Below are 19,666 nucleotides of genomic sequence, written 5' to 3'. Positions count from 1 at the left end.
TCCCTCCCCACCTCTACCCTGCTGACAGACTCTTCTGAACCAGGTTCCACTTCATTCGCTCCACCCCTCCATCCCTCCCCTGTATCGAGATCCCTGACTGGAGGTGGCGGACACAAGTGGACGCGAAGAGGGCCAGGACCATGTCTAGTTGTCACTCCCCAGTTCCCGGGCATCTGGAGCTGCGTCCCCACGCCCGCCGCGCGCGTGCACACACACATACACACATATACACACACGCGCGCACACGGACTCACGCTCACATAGATACACTCATACCCTCGCTCAGACCCCGCCCGCTGCCCCGCCCCGGCCCCTGCGGGCGCCCCCTCCGGCGCTAGCGGACCCCGCACACAGCCAGCCCCGGGTGGCAGGAGGCGGTGGCTTCGTGGAGATTTGATTTTCCCGCAGCCCGGGCACCCCAGAGCCGGAGCTCGAGCCGAGGAGGTGGCGCTCCCCAACCACACCACCGCCCGCGCTGAGACCCAGCGATAGGCGGCGCAGCCCGGGTGCTCCAGGCTCCGCGCTGCCCGCGCCCGGCCACCTCCGCCGCCCGCACCCTTGCTAGGTCTCTTGCATCCCTCTTTCCCGCCCGCCGTCGCGCGCCCCTCTCTCCGGTCCCCTCTCCACAGCTCCGCGCGCCTCTCCCGCAGCCATTCCCCCGCTAAGCTCTAACCCCCTGGGCACCTCACCCTTCTCTGCTGGACCCCTAGCCTTCCTGCTCGCCGCCTGCGCCCCCTAATCTCCCGGCTGCTTTGGTTCTCCGCCTCTCTTTCCTCTCTCACTTCCCACGCCCCCTCTCTGCGCTTCTTTTTGCCTGGCTGCCCGGCGCCAGCTCCGGAGTTAGGGGAGAGCCCACAGCTTCAGTCGCTCCCGAGAAGGCGCAAATCGTGTGGGCTTGACCAATTTGGGTGGGGGGCGCAGTGGGCGATGGAGCAGCCGGAAGACATGGCGTCGCTGAGCGAGTTCGACTCCTTGGCGGGCAGCATCCCGGCCACCAAGGTGGAGATCACGGTGTCCTGCAGGTGAGCCTCCCGCTGCCCGGGTTCCCTCCCCCGTCCCTGAACCCGGACCCCAGCATCCTTACTTGCCCCAGCCCTCTGCCTCCGCGAGTTCCCTCATTTCAGGACGCCCACCTGCAGATACGCCAAGAGCCCCTGCCCAACCGCAGGTGTAGACCGCGGGGAGGGGTGCCAGACTTGGGGTCGCATCCTGGAAAGTTTGCACTCCTGGCTGTGGCGGCGACGAGATGTCCCTGGTAGCACCATGGTTAAGTGCTAGGGAGATGGGGAGACTCAGGAACAAGGGTCTAGGCGCCCGAGTGGAGAGACAAGGTGGTGAAAGAATATGCAAGGCTCTCCCCGCAAGCCTCTGTGTCTGATCCACCCTTCCCAAATCAGAAGTGAGTGACTTGCCTCTGTCCCTCCCAGGTGTGCCCAGCCTTTCCTATTTTTGCCCCCCTTTCTTCTTTTCTTTCCCCTCCTTTGCTCCAGCACCCTTTTCCCCTCCTCCCCACCTTCCTAGATTCCAGAATTCAAAAATGTTCCTCCACCTCCAACAACAGCCAAATTGACTCATGGAAAATGATTTGATGGGCTAATTCATACTGAGGTGTGGATAACCAATAACACCCTAAAGTGGAACGATGAAAACAACAGCAATAAAAAAAAAGACTTGGCTTCAGAATCTTAAGTCAACGACTGGAACACTGATTGCAGAATTTTAGAGTCCAGTAGGGAGGGGAAGGAGTATTTTTGTGAACTACCATTCCCAAATCCTCAGTCATTGTCACACAGGGTTTGGGGTCTCCTCGCTGAAGGCTGCCCCTGGCAGTAAGGTGGAACTAGTTGGTGGAGAAGGAAGGATTATTACTAGTGATGTCCCCCTGTGGCTAACCTGGGTCCATGCAGGAGGTTGGCGGGACTGAGGGGCATGGTGGCTCAGGCATAGCCGCCCATCTTGAGGTTCCTCTGGGAGAGCTCATTCTACCTTTCGCAAATGAACAACACTATTTCCAGAGATCTGGATGTGCCCGGTGTTCCAAATCACTGATCATATTCTCTTCCAGGCCACTCTTTGATCAGATCTTTTATCCACCCTTGATGCATGCCCTCATCTTTATCTACCAAAGTTGTGGGACTGGGGAGGTATGGGTAGACCCAGAGGGACTGGGCATGGATCTGAGAGAGGGAAGGATTTAAGGGACTTTCTCCTAAAGATCTATGGGTTAGAGTCTTAAGATCAAACGTAGCTACTCCCTTGAACCAAGCCCTTTGGGGAGCTCTTATGATAGCTCCCATATGCCCCCTCCCCTCACACAGAATTCAGAATAATTTCCCATCGCCATTTGTATCTCGCTATTACTCTGCTGGGAAACTCCTGATGGCCCATTAGCTCCAATCTCACCCCTCAGCTATCAACAACTTCCACAGCATCTGCCCCTCCTTCTCCTGTGCTGAAGAGCCCTCCCAGGTTTCAGTCATGCCTGTTGTCTTTAGAGCAGGGCTTCAGACTGGTTCATTCCAGTTCACCCCCTACTGATAATTTGCATTTCCATCCTTGATATACTGAATCAAAATTGGCATTGTAATGAGGCCACTAGGTAGGTGATTCTTATGTATGCATTGTTAAAATGTCGATTTGGATTCAGTATATCTAGGGTGGAAATGCAACATCTGAGCAGGGGATCAAACTGGAATGAGCTGACTGGAAGCTCTGCTTCAGAGTTGTCTCTGGGTCCGTCCTGTCTTTGGCCTTCTGAGCAGCCCCCTTTTCACCCAGATTTCACTCCTCCTTCATCTCTGCCAGCTCATATCCCCCATCCTGAAAATCCTGCCTCATCTACCTTCAGCCATCTTTCTCACCCTTGGTCACACCGTCCAAATCACAGTCTTCCATGTCCCCTGGGCCCATGGGATCACTCAAATACTAAAGAGGAAACTCAAGACATCTCAGGTGTATACATTTCATCCCTCCTCCTCCAAGGCAACTGTGTAAGCATTTGAGGGTGGAGATCCCTACCCTGACTCAAATTCTGGAACTCTCTACTGGAGAGGAGAGGAGACAGAGGGCAGATGACACTGTGGTGTTGGAGTTAGACATCTTGATATGGAATCTCTGCTCCACCACTTGGGGCACACTTTGAGCCTCTGTTCCCGCCCCATCCCCCACCCCCAATTTGGCACATGCACAGCTTATCCTTTTTTTGAAGATTTGTTCACTGAGATAGCTCACGTGCTTAGACCAGTGCCTGACACATAGTAGGTACTCAACAAATGCTCATGGAAAATTAGCTTACAGGATCTGAGGATCTTGAAGCTCGCTGCTTTGTACTTGCTTGGTACACAGTAGGTGCTCAGTACGTAACTACTATGATTACCCTAAGGAGCCCTGGTGGGTTACTAACTGAAAAATATGAGGTTTGAACTCATCAACTGCCCCATGGTTGAAAGATATGGCAGTCTGCTTCTTTAAAGATACACAACCTTGGAAACCCTCGGAGGCAGTTCTACTCTGTTCTATATTTAGGGGCTCTGAGTTGGAACGGACTCAACAGCAATGAGGGTTTTTTTTCCTTTTTCTTTAATGATCACCCTAAGGAGCCTTGGAGGTGCAATGGTTAACCTTTTGACTGCTAACCAAAAGGTTGGCAGTTCCAACCCACCCACCAGCTCCTTGGGAAAAAAGATCTGGCAATCTGCTTTGGTAAACTAGGAAATCCTCTGGGGGTGGTTCTACTCTGTCATTTAGGTTCGATGAGTCAGAATCAATTTGACACACACACAACAACAAAAACAACACAACATAATTACTCTAAGCCAGCAGCATTGGTGCCTCCTATTTGGTCTCTGAAGTGGAAGTGTTCAAAGGAATCAAACCTCTTGCCTAAGAGGTACCTAGGTATGCATCTGAGTTCTTGGGATCAACCCTGGTATCCGTTTCCTTTCAGGGATGTGATCCATTAACCTGAGGTGGGCCTGACCTGGTCCCTGTTCCTCCTCTCCAGAAAGCTGGGGAGTAGGTGGGGGTAGTTTTGTTAGGGAGGAGGAAAGAGTCATTTGGGAGACAAGAAAACAATCTGGATAGGCTTGGAATTGTAGACCCATCTCTGCTGTAACCAGAACCAGGTCTAATAATGCAGGTTCTACAACAAAGAGAAAGGAGAAGAAGGACAAGCAGAGGAGGAAGAAAGAGGATGTTGTGGAGGAGAGATGCTTAGAGTGCCTTCTCCAGCACATTCTTCATGTCACAGTAACTTGATGGAGTCAAGTCTCCTCACTCCATTCTTGCTCAATGATGACTAGATCACAAGAGGAAAGATGATGGGTGCCCTGCCCTCAGCATCTATGTGACACCTGCTGTGGGCAAGAAACAGTAGGGCAGGCAGAGGGGTTGGTAGGATGAGACCTCAAGAGGCTATAGGATATCCACCTGAAGTTGAGGAGGTCAGCATTTTAGGGAGATTCCGAGTTGGCCACTTCAGGTTATTAGGAATGATAGTTCCAGTTCCCTTCCTTCTCTGTTCCTTTGGAAGGTCCCTGTCACCTCCTGCAGCTTCAGGAGCTCCTTATCGTGTACCTAGAACAGGATCCAACTGTGTGGCGTGCCTATCCTAGGGCACTTTTAACTAAACAAACCTGCCATGGTTGAGCACCAGCACAGAGCATTTGTGGAGGCCCAGCCAGGTTTCTGCTGAAGGATAAATGGACATGTTTGGGCCCCTTCTTCAGGGAGGGTATCTCTTAAGTTAATTCACAGTGTAACTCCAAACAATTACCTTTACCTACTTTGGTAAATTCTCCAGAAGATTATTAGAAAGTCTTCAGTTGTTTCGCACAATAGTTAAGAACATGATTGTTAGCTTTGTCTGCCTGGGTTCAAATTTCATTTCTGACACTGTGACCTTGTTTAAGCTACTTAGCCTGTCTGTGCCTCAATTGAGAAGGAAGCATAATAATCCGTAACAGTTATGAGGATTAAATGGGTTAACCCAGGAATAGCCATATATGTTGCCTAACTCGGGTGGCATAGTTGGTTAAGTGTTGGACAACTAAACGCAAGGTCAGTGGTTTGAACCCACCAGCCAATCCATGGGGGAAAGATGAAGTTGTCTGCTCAGGTAAAGATTTACCACCTTGGAAAGCCAAAGGAACAGTTCTGCTCTGTCCTGAAGGATCGCTGTGAGTCGGAATTGACCCGATGGCAGTGGATTTGGTTTTCAGGAGCTATCTGACAGGAATCCCTGGGAGGTGAAAACTGTTAAAGCACTTGGCTCCTAACAGAAAAGTTGGTGATTTGAGTCCACCCAGAGGTGTCTCAGAAGAAAAGCCTGTTAATCTACTTCCCCCCAAAAGTCAGCCATTGAAAACCCTATGGAACACAGTTCTGCTGTGACACGCATGGGTCGCCATGATTCGGAAATGACTCGGCAGCAACTGGTTTGAATTATTTGACACCTGAAAGCAAGTAAAAATCTGTCCCTATAGCTGGATCCCAGTTTGTGCAGGTCCTGGAGAGCTGATACATTTAGAGATTCTTAAGGGTTGTTTGGGAATCTTGGTGTGGTGCTGAGGGATAAAGCGCTAGACTACAAGGTCGGTTGGAACCTCAAGATTGGTGGTTCAAACTCACCAGCTGCTCCTTGGAAATCCTATACAGGGTTGCTATGAGTTGGAACCAACTTGATGGCACTTAACAACAACAGCAAAGATTGTTTTGGAGTCCTGGTGTGGCACTGTATAAGCTCTGGTGCAAACCACAAAGCTGGTAATTCAAGCTCAACGGCTGCTCCTTGGAAACCCTATACAAGGTCACTATGAGCCAGAACTAACTAGACAGCACTTAACAACAACAAAGGCTGTTTTGGGAGTGGGTAGGGCAGATGGTTTGTGGAGCCAGATACCAGAAGACATCGTGGAAAATGTGACTTTACAGACCCTTTCCCTTGAGCCCAAAGCCCCTCCTTCCTCACATGGTCTGTTCTAGACCTTTCCCAAGATTGTTAGTGGTACTGCAGACCTAATCAAAACTTACCTGTCCAATGTCCTATGTCCCAAAGGCCTCTCTGTTTTTTTTCAGGTCTCTTTATACTACCCTGAGCATCTCCGTTAGTTAGATAGGGTGATACGTATTTTTTATAGAGCTGGAAACCTTTGCACTCCGGCAGGGACCTGCTGCAGAAGTAGCCAGTCCTGATTTAAGAGCATGATTTCTCACGGCAGGGCTTCTGAAAACCATGGGGAAGAGTCCAGAGACAGGTTGGGCATTCTGCCCTGCTGGAATCTCTGTCTCAAGCATCTGGCCTGGGGCTGGTAGGGCAGTGCTTGCCTCTGCCCTGGAGATGTTTTCTGCAGTCTGGGCAGGTTGGCATTTTGCTGCCGGAGGGCCTCGAGAGGCAGCCCAGCTGCCCTGGGCCTCTTAGAAAGGGTGTGAGGTGGCTCTGAGTACTTTCTTCTGACAGGCAGGAGGAAGGTAACGCTGGAGAGAGAAGGGCCTGGGGCAGCTGTCAAAGCCAGTGCTAGAAGAAAGAGGTCCATTCAGCCATTAAATATGCCAAGGCACTCAGTTACATGGAACCTAGGGAATGATAACAGCAGCATTTATTGAGTGCTTACTACATGCTAGGCACTTTACATCCATATTAGGCTGAACCTAATTGGAAATTGCCTGGACACAACTGTTTTTGACCTACTAAAGTAGCAATTCAATATGGCTTAGCCGAAGATTATTGTATTAGTTTTCAATTGCTGTATAACAAACTTAATGGCTTAAAACAATATCTATTTTTTATCTCAAAACTGCTGTAAGAATAGTAGCCCAGGCACAGGGTAGCAACCTAGGGTCTCAGTGTCTCACCAGATGGAAATCAGGGTGTCAGCTGGGGGTGCGGGTTCATCTGAGCTGAGACTTGGGGTCCTCTGTCAGGCTCATTTGGGTGGTTAGCAGAATGTCCACTTCCTCGAGGCCATATGACTAAGGCCTCCATTTTCTTGCTGGTTTTTGACTGGAAGTTGCTCTCAGCTCCTAGAGACCACTCTCTGGTCCTACCTAGTTCCATGGTCCTCACACAACATGGCTGCTTACTTTTTCAAAGCCCAAAAGAGAATCTCTACCCAGTCTGCTACAACAGAGTTTTATTGAACAGAAGTGAGTATCTGGTCATCTTTGCCATAAAATGTAACTTCATAAGGGAGAGACCACACTGGTGGAATTCTCACCTCCATGCCAGAGACCCGGGTTTGGTTCTTACCCACTGCACGTCATGCACAGTCACTACCCAAGTGTCAGGGGACGGTTGTGTGTTGTTGCTCTGACATTAAACAGGGCTTCCAGTCTAAGATTAGTAAGAAAGGCCTGGTGATCTACTTGTGAAAACTCTAGAATAGTCTAATTGGCAACTGATCACAGGGATGACACAGGGCTGGGCAGTGTTTCATCCTTTGGTGTGTAGGGTCGCCATGAGTTGAAGGATGACTGACTGCATGGCATTTAATAATTAACAAGAAGCCCACACGTAAGAGAAGGGATTGGAGGAAGACTTATTAACAACCTGAGATATGCAGATGATACAACCTTGCTTGCTGAAAGTGAAGAGGACTTAAAATATTTACTGATGAAGATCAAAGAGCACAGCCTTACGTATGGATTACAACTCAATGTTGTAGTGAGGTTGGCCCAGGATCGGACATTGTTTCGTTCTGCTGTGCATGGGGTCACTATGAGTCGGTTCCGACTCAATGGCACCTGACAACAACAACAAGAGAAGGGAATCTTACAGTGCCTATCCACCAAGAGGTAGGAATCTTGGGGATCCTCTTAGAATTCTGCCTACCAGTTATCTTTTCAAGTTTACAACAATAAAGGCTAATGCAGGTTAAGGGACCTGCCAAAGGTTACACAGCTAGTATGTTTTGGAGGGTGTGTCCAAATCTAGTTTTTTTCAGATTTCAAAACCTTGAGAACTCACACAGTGGGATACTACGCAATGCTGAAGAATAATGATGAATCTGTGAAACACCTCATAATGTGAGATGAACCCGGGGGACATTATGATGAGTGGAATTGATCAGGCACCAAAGGGCAAATGTTGCATAAGACCACTATTATAAAAAATCAAGAAAAGGTTTTCATACTAAAAGAAGCATTCTTTGATGGTTACCAGGGGTAGAAGAGAAGGGAAGAATAATTCATGGACTAGAGGGTAGACATGTGCTAACTTGGGTGATAGGGAAGGAAATATACAAGAGGGAAGTTGGCAGAAGAATGATGAAGGCAGGGGAAGACAGGGAATAGAGATAAATACTGTTATGTACACAGTCCTGCAACAGTGGTATTCTATGGAGGAATACGTGGACAGATTCACAGGTTGAATGGGTATGGAAGGAGAGTGGGAATATGCCTACAAATACATAAAGATATTATGTTATTGTTGTTGTTAGGTGCCAATGAATCCATGCTGACTCATAGTGACCCTATGCACAACAAAACAAAACACTGCCCGTCCTGGGCCAACCTCACAATTGTTGCCATGCTTAAGCACATTGATGCTGGGGTCTTTGTCTTTTTATCTGTCCCTCCACCTTACCAAACATAATATCCTTCTCCAGCGACTGGTCCCTCCTGACGATATGTCCGAAGTATGAGAGACGAAGCCTGGCCATCCTGGCCTCCAAGGAGTACTGTGGCTGCACTTCTTCCAACATGGATCTGTTGGTTCTTTTGGCAGCCCATGGCACTTTCAATATTCTCAAACACCATAACTCAAAAGCATCAATTCTTCTACAGTCTTCCTTATTTACTGTGCAGCTTTCGCATGCATATGAGGTTATTGAAAATACCATGGCTTGGATCAGCTTGGTCCTCAAGCTGATATCTTTGCTCTTCAACACTTTTAAAAAAAGATCTTGTGCAGGAGATTTGCCTAATGCAATATGTCGTTTGATTTCTTGACTGCTGCTTCCATGAGTGTTGATGGTTGATCCAAGAAGAATGAATTCCTATGGATATTTATTTAAACATGGGTATTTGCTTTTGCTGCAAACTTCATATCATATACTTTGGACATATTGTCAGGAAGGACCAGTCCCTGGCAAATGACATCATGTTTGATAAAGTGAAGGGTCAGCAGTACAGAGGAAGATCCCCAAGGAGATGGATTGACACAGTGACAGCAACAATGGGCTTAAATATAGTAACACTTGTGAGGATGGCACAGGACCAGGCAGTGTTTCGTTCTATTGTACAAAGAGTCACTATGAGTTGGAACCGACTTGACGGCACCTAACAGGACAACATGGTGATCTGATTTATCATTTTAGGAAATTTCTGTTTGTAGAAAGAGAGTGGACTGGAGGGTGGGGAAAGCAGGAATTGAAGCAAGCTGCTCTGTAGGAGGTCCCTGCAGCTTCAGGTGGGAGATGATAGTACCCATGAGGAAGAGTAGGCAGCTTCACGAGGTGATTTTGAAGTTGGAACCTTTAGGATTCCTTGATAGATGGCACAGGAGGGGGCGTAAGGGAGAGAGACAATCAAGGATGCCTCCTACATTTCTGTAATTGTGATTGGCTTCACAATAACCCCCCACAGCAGGTATGTGACCTAATACACAGATGAGGAAACTAAGGTTAAGTCGTTCTTTCAGAGTCACATAATTATCACGTGACCTGGTGAGGATTCCAGCTTAGCTGCATCTGAGGTCAGAGCCCACACTTGCTTCCCTTGGCCACACAGCCATGGGAGGGACAATTATTACAATAATTAACAATAATAAAAATGCAAATAGCCCCAGAAAGGAAAGCTCCTTAGGCCATGTGAAAATTACTTTTTAAACCTTGGGGAGGTTGTCTGGCAGGAAGACAGCAGCCCGGGGGTGAGGCACTGGATCTGAAAGGGGAGCTGGGCTAATGCCAGGGCTGGATGCCAAGGCCCTCCATCCCCAGCTCACTCCCTGCCTTTCCTCGGATTAGTTCTGCCTGTTTGGTGTGGAGCAGGCCAGGGGGAGAAGGGAAACCCTCCAGTTCTTCTCTTGAGTTGTTCATGGGCTTGGGTAATGCTCTGATGAGTCTGGGAGGGAAGTGGGGGTTGGAGGATGCTCCAAGGGTCCTGTGGGACGGAATGGGGCTTTGGGAGACCCTGGTGTTTAGTAATGCAAGTTTTCCCTGAGGTACCTGCAAACAAGCTCACGCTTCAGAGTTCAGATCTGGGTGGCATCACTGAAATGAGGCTGATATCTACCTCTTGGCATGGCTATGTGGAGTAAAGAGGGTATCAGGTTAAGTATCTGACAAAAGACTTGGCTCAGGTTAGATACTTGATTTATGCTATTCCGGGCTTCTGCGTACATCTTGGAGACCAGTCGAATGTTTGGTGTTGAGTTGCTACCTAGAGGAATGGTGTGTTGCTGGTGGGCTTTCAGGTCTAAAGGTCTCTGTAAGACCCCTCAGGGTCTCCAGTTCTACCTGACTTTGACACACCTTTTCTGTGGCGTGTGAGTGGGGTCTCACGTTAGCCAGGGACTATTGAGTAGGGAGGAAAGAATGTGGGGTATCCGTAGATGCCACCCCTTTCTCTATAGTAGCTTATTGTGTGCCAGGCACTATTTTAACTGATTTGCCTATATTAATTAGTAATTCCTTACAAAACTCCTTTGAGAGGGGGCGATTATTATTACCCCCACTTTATAAATGGCGATACTTGAGGCACAGAGAGATTAAGTGAATTGCTTGAGGTCATATAGTTAGAAGAGACGGAATTGAGTTTCATACCCAGCAATGAAATTTCAAGTCTGTGCTCCCAATGCCCCCAATCTTTCATCAGTCTTTGGAGGGATCTTAGGTTGTTGGGAAGAAAAGAAACTGTCTTTTCTTAACCTTTTTGACCTTTGGCAATCTGATGATGAAAGCTCACCAAGAGGATGAGTTTATATGTATCAGTGTGTCACATTTTCACATAATGGACCTCCATTAAGGACCCCTGGTGCAAGAAAGCTGAGGACGGTGCTCTTAATGTGGTTCCTTCTACATTGGCAAGAGAGGCACAAGGAGAAAAAACACAGCTCAATGCACTCCTACAGCATTTCTGGGCTTTGTTTCCATATATCAAGGGATGTGTGATGGTAACACTGAGTGTATCAGCTTCTCAGGACTGGGGCTTCTCCTCAGACTGGGGCTCCCTGAGGTCAGGGCTGTGTCTCCCCTCAGACTGGGGCTCCCTGAGGTCAGGGCTGTGTCTCCCCTCAGACTGGGGCTCCCTGAGGGCAGAGCTGTGTCTCCCCTCAGACTGGGGCTCCCTGAGGTCAGGGCTGTGTCTCCCCTCAGACTGGGGCTCCCTGAGGGCAGAGCTGTGTCTCCCCCTCAGACTGCGGCTCCCTGAGGTCAGGGCTGTGTCTCCCCTCAGACTGGGGCTCCCTGAGGTCAGGGCTGTGTCTCCCCCTCAGACTGGGGCTCCCTGAGGGCAGGGCTGTGTCTCCCCCTCAGACTGGGGCTCCCTGAGGGCAGGGCTGTGTCTCCCCCTCAGACTGCGGCTCCCTGAGGTCAGGGCTGTGTCTCCCCTCAGACTGGGGCTCCCTGAGGATAGGACTGTGTCTCTCCCCTCAGACTGGGGTTCCCTGAGGGCAGGACTGTGTCTCCCCTCAGATTACATTCCTCATTTCTGTCTTCAGTGCTTTCTTTCCTTTGCTGGGGCCTTAGGGAGACTTTTGACCTCATGGCCCAGTGGATGGTCCTTTTCTCACTGCCACTGAATTGGAAATGATCCTTGAGGGAGAGTGGGAAGGAGAGGGGCCCTCAATTCTGCTTCCTTGGCCTTGATTTAAGGAACAAAGAAAGCCAAACTCCAGGTTGCTACATGGACAGTTGAAGGGTTTTGTGCTCTTTTGGGGAAAAAGTACATTTTGCCTGTTGGAAAAAAATTTCTCTTTGAGCTCTGCAAAGACCGAAAGAGGAGAAAAAGCGCTTATGTTCCGGCCTTGTCTTTGTGCTCACAGTTCAGGCTCTGCGTCAAGGCAGAAGACCTTCTCCCTTGGCTTCTTGCTGGCTGTGTGACTGTGGAGAAATCAGTCACTATCTCTGGGCTTTAGTGTCCTTGGTGAATCAGGGTGAGGAACACCAAAAATGTGCTTTGTATTGTGAGAGCCTTCAAGGACCGCACCAAGGAAGCCGAAAAAGCTGAGACCCTAAGGCACAGGGACTCTGTGTGGTGTCTGGGCTTCTATCATAAGAAACATAACTCTGGGAAGGGCCACTTGTTTATATACGGCATCTAGGACTTGTTCCCAACCTACTAAATTATCCTCTGAGACTGGACCCAGGAACCTGCATTTTGACAACCAGGGTCACGGGTGATTCTCACAATTTGAAGTATATTGCTTAAGAGAGTGAAGCTACCATCCCAAAGCCAAGAGAGAAAGTTCAACAGGCCTCAAGGCATGCTTCCTGTCAGGACAGGCAGTTGGGGTGAGGGATGGATAGGGACAAGTGTGACTGAGGAGAGGGATCAGAGAGGGACATAGTGGTGCAGGAACCTAGACAAAGGTGCAGAACATCCTCAAGGTTGAGATCAGGGAAAGGAAGCCAAAGGTTGAGGGTAGGGGCTGGCCTAGGATGAAGGGTAGGGGCTGGCCCTTCAAAATGGGTCCAGAGAGTGGGTGTTGGGCTTCCTTGGTACAGCCACCTGTCTCTCCCTTGTCACCAGGTGAGCCCAAATGTCAACCAGGAGAGTGACTCAGCTTGGCACCAGGACTAATAATACTAACCGGTCTTAAGAGCCTGACGGTGTCCCAAGTCCTCTACTTAGCAATCTGCGGGAGAAAGATGAGGTGTTCTGCTCCTGTAAAGATGTATAGCCTCGGAAACCCCGTACAGGGTCGCTATGGGTCGGATCCGACTTGATGGCACTTAACAACAACAACAACACAGTTCTGAGGGGGGAATTGCTTTTAATTCCACTTTACATGTGGGGAAACAGAGGCACGAGGAAGACTTGTAACTTATCCAAGTGTGCACAGCCTATTGTGCAATAGGGCTGGTGGTGAGCCCCAGCTTGTCTGACTGAACGCTGATGCGCTACAAGTATGAGATGTGGTCCCTAAGTATGACTGAACTATCCAGGCGGGGGAGACTCTTCCTTTATCCATGGAGTTTGTGGTGGAACCCTGCTCTGGAACCAGGCACCAGGCACTAGGCATCAGACTGGCCTATGACAAGAGTGGGAGACAGATGCACCCATGATCCTTTGCAGCCCGGGATGTGCTGGGGTGCTATAAGTTAAAGTGTTGCCCACTGAGAGTCAGAGAGAGCTCAAGAGAGGGAAAGAAGAAATGCTTGTCATTAGCGTCCAAGGAAGACAAAATCAAGGAGGATGCTTTGAATGGGCCTAGAAGGATGGGATGAATACCTAGGTGATGCAAATAATTAAACAAGCTCTCACAATACAAAGCTACTAACCATAGCTTGGTAGATCAACTTCCAAAAGGTCACACCCTTGAAAACCCACCCTATGGAACACAATTCTACTCTACACACATAGGGTCACTATGAGTCAGAATTGATTGATGGCAACTGGTTAGAAAGAGAATTTCAACAGAGTGGAGGGCTCTGGGGATCAGGGTGACCTATGCCTCAGGGTTCAATGAGAATTCTAAGAACATTGCTCAGGGAGCTGTCTAGAGGCCAGGTGGCTGGATTCTATTATTTCAGCTGTGTGCCTCTGGTCCAGTGGGGAGGACAGACAGGACTAAGAAGTCCTTTGCTTCAAGACAAGACTTCAGTACACACACACACCCCTTGGCTGAAATCCAGAGTTTGGCTTCCTTTCTCACTATCCTGGTCATAACCAAACCTGAGTTCCAGACCCAAATTTGGAGGAGACTCAGACCTTGGAGAATTCAGTTGCCCTTTCTGGAATTCTTACATTCCCAATTAATAGAACTGGAAAAGACAATCTCTGAGGTCCCTTCCAGCTTGACCCTTCTGGGGCTTTATGTAATCATAGACTCTTATCTTAGAATTCAAAGATAAAACCCCAGTGCTTGCTTTAGTAGAGGAATTTTTACCTCCCCCCTTTTTATGAGTTTCAGCTCCTCAAGGGTCATCAGGTTCCCTGACTCCAAAGTCATCTTTGGGGTAAAGGTTTTTTTGCCCTTTATTTCAATCAAGACAGATACCACTGCCCTTAAATCTAGCCACTTCAGGAGGGAAGGTTGGCCTGAGGATGGTTCAGCCCACCTTGGTGTGAAGGAGCCTGTTAAAGGGACATCTTACACGGAGCCCCTGCTGCCAACTTTTCAAAGCTGCCTGGAATATCATTTCATCAGATGCTCTTTCAGTGGACTGGGAGGTTTATCAGATGGTTTCCAAAGTGACAACTGTCTGGGAATAGGTGTGTTGGAGGGAGAGGTGGGATCCAGCAGAGGGTTTGTCATGGGAGGCATGAATGGTATCAAGGAAGGGTGCTTCCTTTAGGGAGAAACCCCTGAAGGAATACACTTGAGCAAGGGCTGTGGCAATAAGTTCTCCAGGGGCTGGTTTCCCCCAACCTGTTTGGGGGCTCTTCTCTCAGACACATTGCTGAGAATCTGCTCAGGGACTGGGTAATTCATGAGCATGACTTCAGAACTGAGACAATGTCATGTGCTGCTGCTGCATCTGTCAGTCTGTCTGTCTCTGGCTCCTGCCTCAGGTGCTGACAGTTGCCCAGTCTGTGACTGCTGATGGCTAAAGTGATTCAGGGAAATACCTCCTTCTAGACCCTTCTGGCTCTACCACTGCTTGATGTATGGCATGGCCAACCGCTGTGCCTGTGTCTCAGTTTCCCCTCCCAAGGAGAAGGCAGAGCAGACGGTCCCTAGAGTCCCAACCAGCTCGGATATTTGGAGTTGACTGACAGGAAGCAACATAACCCAGAGTTGTTTCCTCTTTTCTGGAAAGAGGGATTTCAAGGGGTACAGAGGCTCCTGGGAGATTGTGGGAGTTGAACAAGGAAGGTGGCAAGACCCCTTGGGACATCTGGGAGTGAGATGGGACAGGCTGAGGTGGTTGGGGAGGAGAGGAGCTTCACTTTTAGACTGTTCATCAGGGAGCTAGTAGCTTCCTGTTGAGGGCAGCAAGCATGAGGGTACGGTTTGTGGGAGTTCCTTCAGAGGAGCTGGGAAGTGAGCCCCGGGAAGGGTAAACTGAGTCAATACTGGATGCCATCGTGAGCAAGTCCCTCTGGAGCTTCAGGGAGATGGTATAGAACACACTTCAGAGTTGACCTCCAGGAAGAGTGAGGAAACTAATAGGTATCCCCCAATTCCTGCCCGTCTTTGGATGAAGGATCCTGAGAGCACAAAACTTGCTGGTTCTTGTAGCCTGACCTGCTGGAGAAAGTCCTCAGGAGTGACGATGTCGGAGGCACTATGAGGGCTGAGGAGATGCCAGTAGGGCATCAACAAGCTACAAGGCTGGTACTATTGTAGAGGTGAGGAAACAGGCTTAGAGAAGAGGAGTCAGGTTTCAGCCAGAGACCAAGTTTCCTCAAGATTTGTTGCTTCCTTACAGCAACAGGTCACTGGGAATGATCTCCCTGAGCCTCCACTTCCGTATTATAATGCAGGACCTTCCCATCTCCCACCTTGCAGGACTGTGTGAGAATTGTTGTATTTGTTGTTAAGTGTTGTAAAGTTGGTTCCAACTCATAGTGACCCTATCTAAGGTTTCTGAGGCTTTTAAAATCTTCGCAGGAGCAGAAAGCCTCATCTTTCTCCTGCAGAGCGGTTGGTGGGCTTGAACCATGGACCTTGTGGTTCACAGTCAAGTGCTTATCATACAGAGAATTGGTAACTATTAATTCAAAACCTTAAGGCATTGCTTGGCCCATCACTGAGGTTCAATGGATGGGAGCTGAGGACACTAAGGGTCCATGTAGCTGTGACATTTGGAGTTAGCTGACATGTGTTCAAAGACTTTTGTCCCTAAATATTGTGTCCATCATCTTGCTGCAGTGCCTATTTGTTGGCACTGGCTTTGATCACAGAAGGACCCTACTCAAAGGAGTATGTGTCCCCCAGGAGATGCAATATTAATCTACCAGCATAGGTGGGCTGATCAAATAAACTGGTAGTAAGCAGAACCCATTGGAGCTCCGGTAGCATAGTGGTTACAAATCGGGCTGTGAACTGCAAGGTCAGCAGTTCGAAACTACCAGCTGTTCTGTGGGAGAAAGATGAGGCTTTCTGCTCCGGTAAAGATTTACAGCCTTGGAAACCCTGTACAGGGTCTCTGTGAGTTGGAACTGACTCCACGGCACACAGCAGCAGCAAGCCGAACTCAGAGAGGATAGAACACTGGATGGTTACATTTTGATGGCTTGATCCCCACCCCGACCCCCACCACCCAACCCACACACACTGAAAGGCAAAGAAGTGGCAAGAGAAGATTTCTAGAATGGGCTGAAAGGTTGGGCAGATTAGGGTTTGGAACAAGAGTGAAGGTCCATTGGACTCAGGGCACTAGGGTACAGGATAAGTGGTGATGGTGTGGGGATGGGAGGTAGAAAGCTCCTGGTAGGAAGGTCCAGTGGGATAACTGCCATGGCCCCACCTTCAGTGCTAGCTTTTAATGGGAGACTAATAAACGTGTCCCAAATGAGGCTCCTTTTCTTCCAGTTTTGCCTGAAGACATGCTAGAGGCAGGCTTCTGCTCTCAGTAACAGCATAATCCCTGAGGTTACCTCCTCCCCTCAGGGCCCTGATAACTCCTCTCTCCCCTTCTTTCAGGAACCTCTTGGACAAAGACATGTTTTCCAAGTCTGACCCACGTAAGTCCTGCTCTGACAATAAAAGTAATAAAAAGAACAGTAGCATTATTAAGACTAATTGCAATAGCGAACACTTTAACCCTTACTGAGCGCTAACTATGTGCCAGGCACTGTTCTAAGTGTTCTATCATCCCTACTTATCTACCTGCTCCACACTTAACTCCCCTGTTCTTGCCTATGTGTAGTGACCTCTGACCACCCTCCTAGACACACCCAAGTTCTAGGTCCCCTTCGCTAAACTGACCTCCATGAATTAATTGGTGCTTCTAGAACCATTGTAGCCTAGTCTTGGGGGCCAGATTTTAGACCCACCCACCAAGACCCCTAACACCTCAGAAGACATCCCTTTCCCCATCCAGGCCCCCGTCTCCTGAAGGACCCTCCCTTGCAGTACTGTCTCCATCTGGGACCTGCCCCCCTCCCTCTTGGTCTGTGGCTTTAACCCTTTGTTCTCTCCCCACAGTGTGTGTCATGTATACTCAAGGAATGGAGAACAAGCAGTGGCGGGAGGTAGGTACAGCCTTTCCTAACCCTGCAAATACCAGCCTGGCCCTAATGCTCTGTCAGTCTGTCTGTAAGTCTGGAGTGATCTCTCCTGAAATGTTTTTAACCGCATCAGCTAAGCCCTATCCATTCTCCATGAAGACTATTGTTGTTAAATGCTGTTGAGTTGATTGCGACCCATAGCGACCCTATGTACAGGGTCTCCGAGGAGTGACTGGTGAGCTTGAACCACTGCCCTTGTGGTTCAAACCGGCTTTGCAGTCCAGCGCATTACCCCACAGCACCACACCAGGAATCCTATAAAGGCATGCAAAGGGTAGAACTTTGCTCCTGCGGCTGTAGGAAGAGACTGAAGATGGAGGGCATGGTTCCTGCTCTCAGGGAGCCCCAGTCTGAAGAGGGGTCACAAGGATCACCAGTCCACCAAAGTCTCCTTGTATGGTGGGTACAACATCTGGCATCTCATAGCAAGAGTTCCATGAATGCTTTCTGGTTTATGGAACAAGCTATTACCTTCCCATGGTTTCTGATTATTGTGAGCCTGGCTTCATTTAGGTGATTCCTCTTCTCAGAAATGTTGAGTGACTCCTCACTGCTTTGAAGCAAGTCTCGGTCCTTAGCCTGGTACCCGAGCCCTACCACTACCCAGGACACCCACTTTTCCAATCTTGTTTCCATACCCATTCATCTTAATTGTCCCCTTCACCACTACCTCCCACCTACCTGTTGGTCCCTTATGCTTCTCTGCCCCAGGCTTTTGTTTCTGTTACCTCTTCCTCCTAGAATGCCTTTGTCTTAGTTTTGTTGAGCTTCTGGAACGGAAATACCACAGGTGGATGACTTTAGTAAACAGAAATGTATTATTCTCATAGTTTAGAGGCTAGAAGATCAAATTTGGGCACCAGCTCTAGAGGAAGGCCCTTGCTTCTTCAGCTTCACTCCCTGGATCCATGGAGCTCTTCATGTGTCTTGGCATCAATCTTCCCCTGGGTCTAGGTTTTTAGTGCAGGGACTCTGGGTCCAAAGGTGTGACCTGCTCCCAGTTCTTCTATCTTGGGGTGAGATCCCTATTCTCTCTGCTAGCTTCCTCTTCTTTTATTTCCTGTAGAATAAAAGGTATGATTCAAGCAAGGGCATGACTTGAATAAAGATGGAACTTAAGTAAGGGTGGGACTTGAGTTAAGGTGGTTCTTGAGTTATGCTTTCCTGTAAGGTGGAGACACAAGGTATACCCAACACTAATCCTTCCTCATTAACATATAGAGATGAGGATTTATAAAACATCCCAAAATGTAGGATAATCACATCAAATCACAAAATGGAGGATAATCACACAATACTATAAATCCCAAAGATCCATGTTCTTGCCACATGTAAAACACATTCACCTATTATTGTTGTTATATGCCGTGGAGTCGGTTCCGACTTATAGTGACCCTGTACAGGATTTCTTAGGCCATAAATCTTTACGGGAGCAGAAAGCTTCATCTTTCTCCCGCGGAACAGCTGGTAGTTTCAAACTGCTGACCTTGCAGTTTGTAGCCCAATTCCCCCAAAGTCTTAAGTCAACTGTAAGTCTAAAATCTCATCTTCTGAATCATTTAAATAAAATATGGACACGATTTTTAGAAGTGTTTCATACGGGGGCAAAAATTCCTTTTCATCTGAGAAGCTGTGACATCTAGATTACAAGTGATCTGTTTCCGAAGTACACTGGTTGGACAGGCATATGGTAGACATTTCCATTACAAACAGGACAAATTGGAGAGAAAGAAGGGATAGTGGACACCAAGCAAATCCAAAACCCAGCAGAACAATTTACATTAACTCTTAATGTCATCTTTTTTTTTTTTTTTAAATATGATTTATTTTAATTTTGTTGTTGTTTTCCAAATACACACAGAAGCACATACACCAATTCAACACCTTGTACATGTACAATTCAGTGACATTGATTGCATTCTTTAAGTTGTATAACCATTCTCATTGTGTCCTTTTCCCAAGTTGTTCCTCCCCAGTGATAACCTCATTGCCCTATACATTTTTTTAATATACTCTTCCAAGTTTCTGTTGTCAATTTGGTCTCAAGGTCCATGGTTGGGGGCCGCCAGCTTCTCCATGGGAGAAAGATGAGACTTTCTACTCCTGCAAAGATTTAAAGCCTCAGAAACCCTATATAGGGTCACTGTGAGTTGGAACTGACTTGACAGACGTTAACAACAACAAGCTAGATCTTAAATAAGCACAGTGCTCAAGGCGGATATTCTCTCCTAGTTAAGCTTAGCTATTGTTTAGTGTCAAGAAACTTCATGTGATATATTTGCTCTAAAGTTTAAAGATTATCTCAAGGATTCCTCCAACCTCCACGACT

General features: G+C 48.3%; 1 protein-coding gene across 1 annotated transcript in view; it reads left to right on the top strand.

The window, feature by feature from the left end:
* The first annotated feature begins 868 nt into the window (after positions 1 to 868).
* Positions 869 to 19,666, top strand: part of CPNE5 (copine V) — a 114,244-nt gene continuing 95,446 nt past the window's right edge. The window contains exons 1-3 of the mRNA XM_006860415.1: positions 869 to 1,022; positions 16,751 to 16,791; positions 17,255 to 17,301. Of these exons, the coding sequence (XP_006860477.1) occupies positions 928 to 1,022; positions 16,751 to 16,791; positions 17,255 to 17,301 (183 nt within the window). The 5' untranslated portion in view covers positions 869 to 927. The remainder of the gene's footprint in view (positions 1,023 to 16,750; positions 16,792 to 17,254; positions 17,302 to 19,666) is intronic.

This window comes from Chrysochloris asiatica, unplaced genomic scaffold (genome assembly GCF_000296735.1).
Source record: "Chrysochloris asiatica unplaced genomic scaffold, ChrAsi1.0 scaffold00038, whole genome shotgun sequence".
In the NCBI taxonomy this organism is placed as follows: domain Eukaryota; kingdom Metazoa; phylum Chordata; class Mammalia; order Afrosoricida; family Chrysochloridae; genus Chrysochloris; species Chrysochloris asiatica.
Note: the sequence above shows the minus strand (reverse complement) of the source record. Positions and strands in the feature narration are given on the sequence as shown.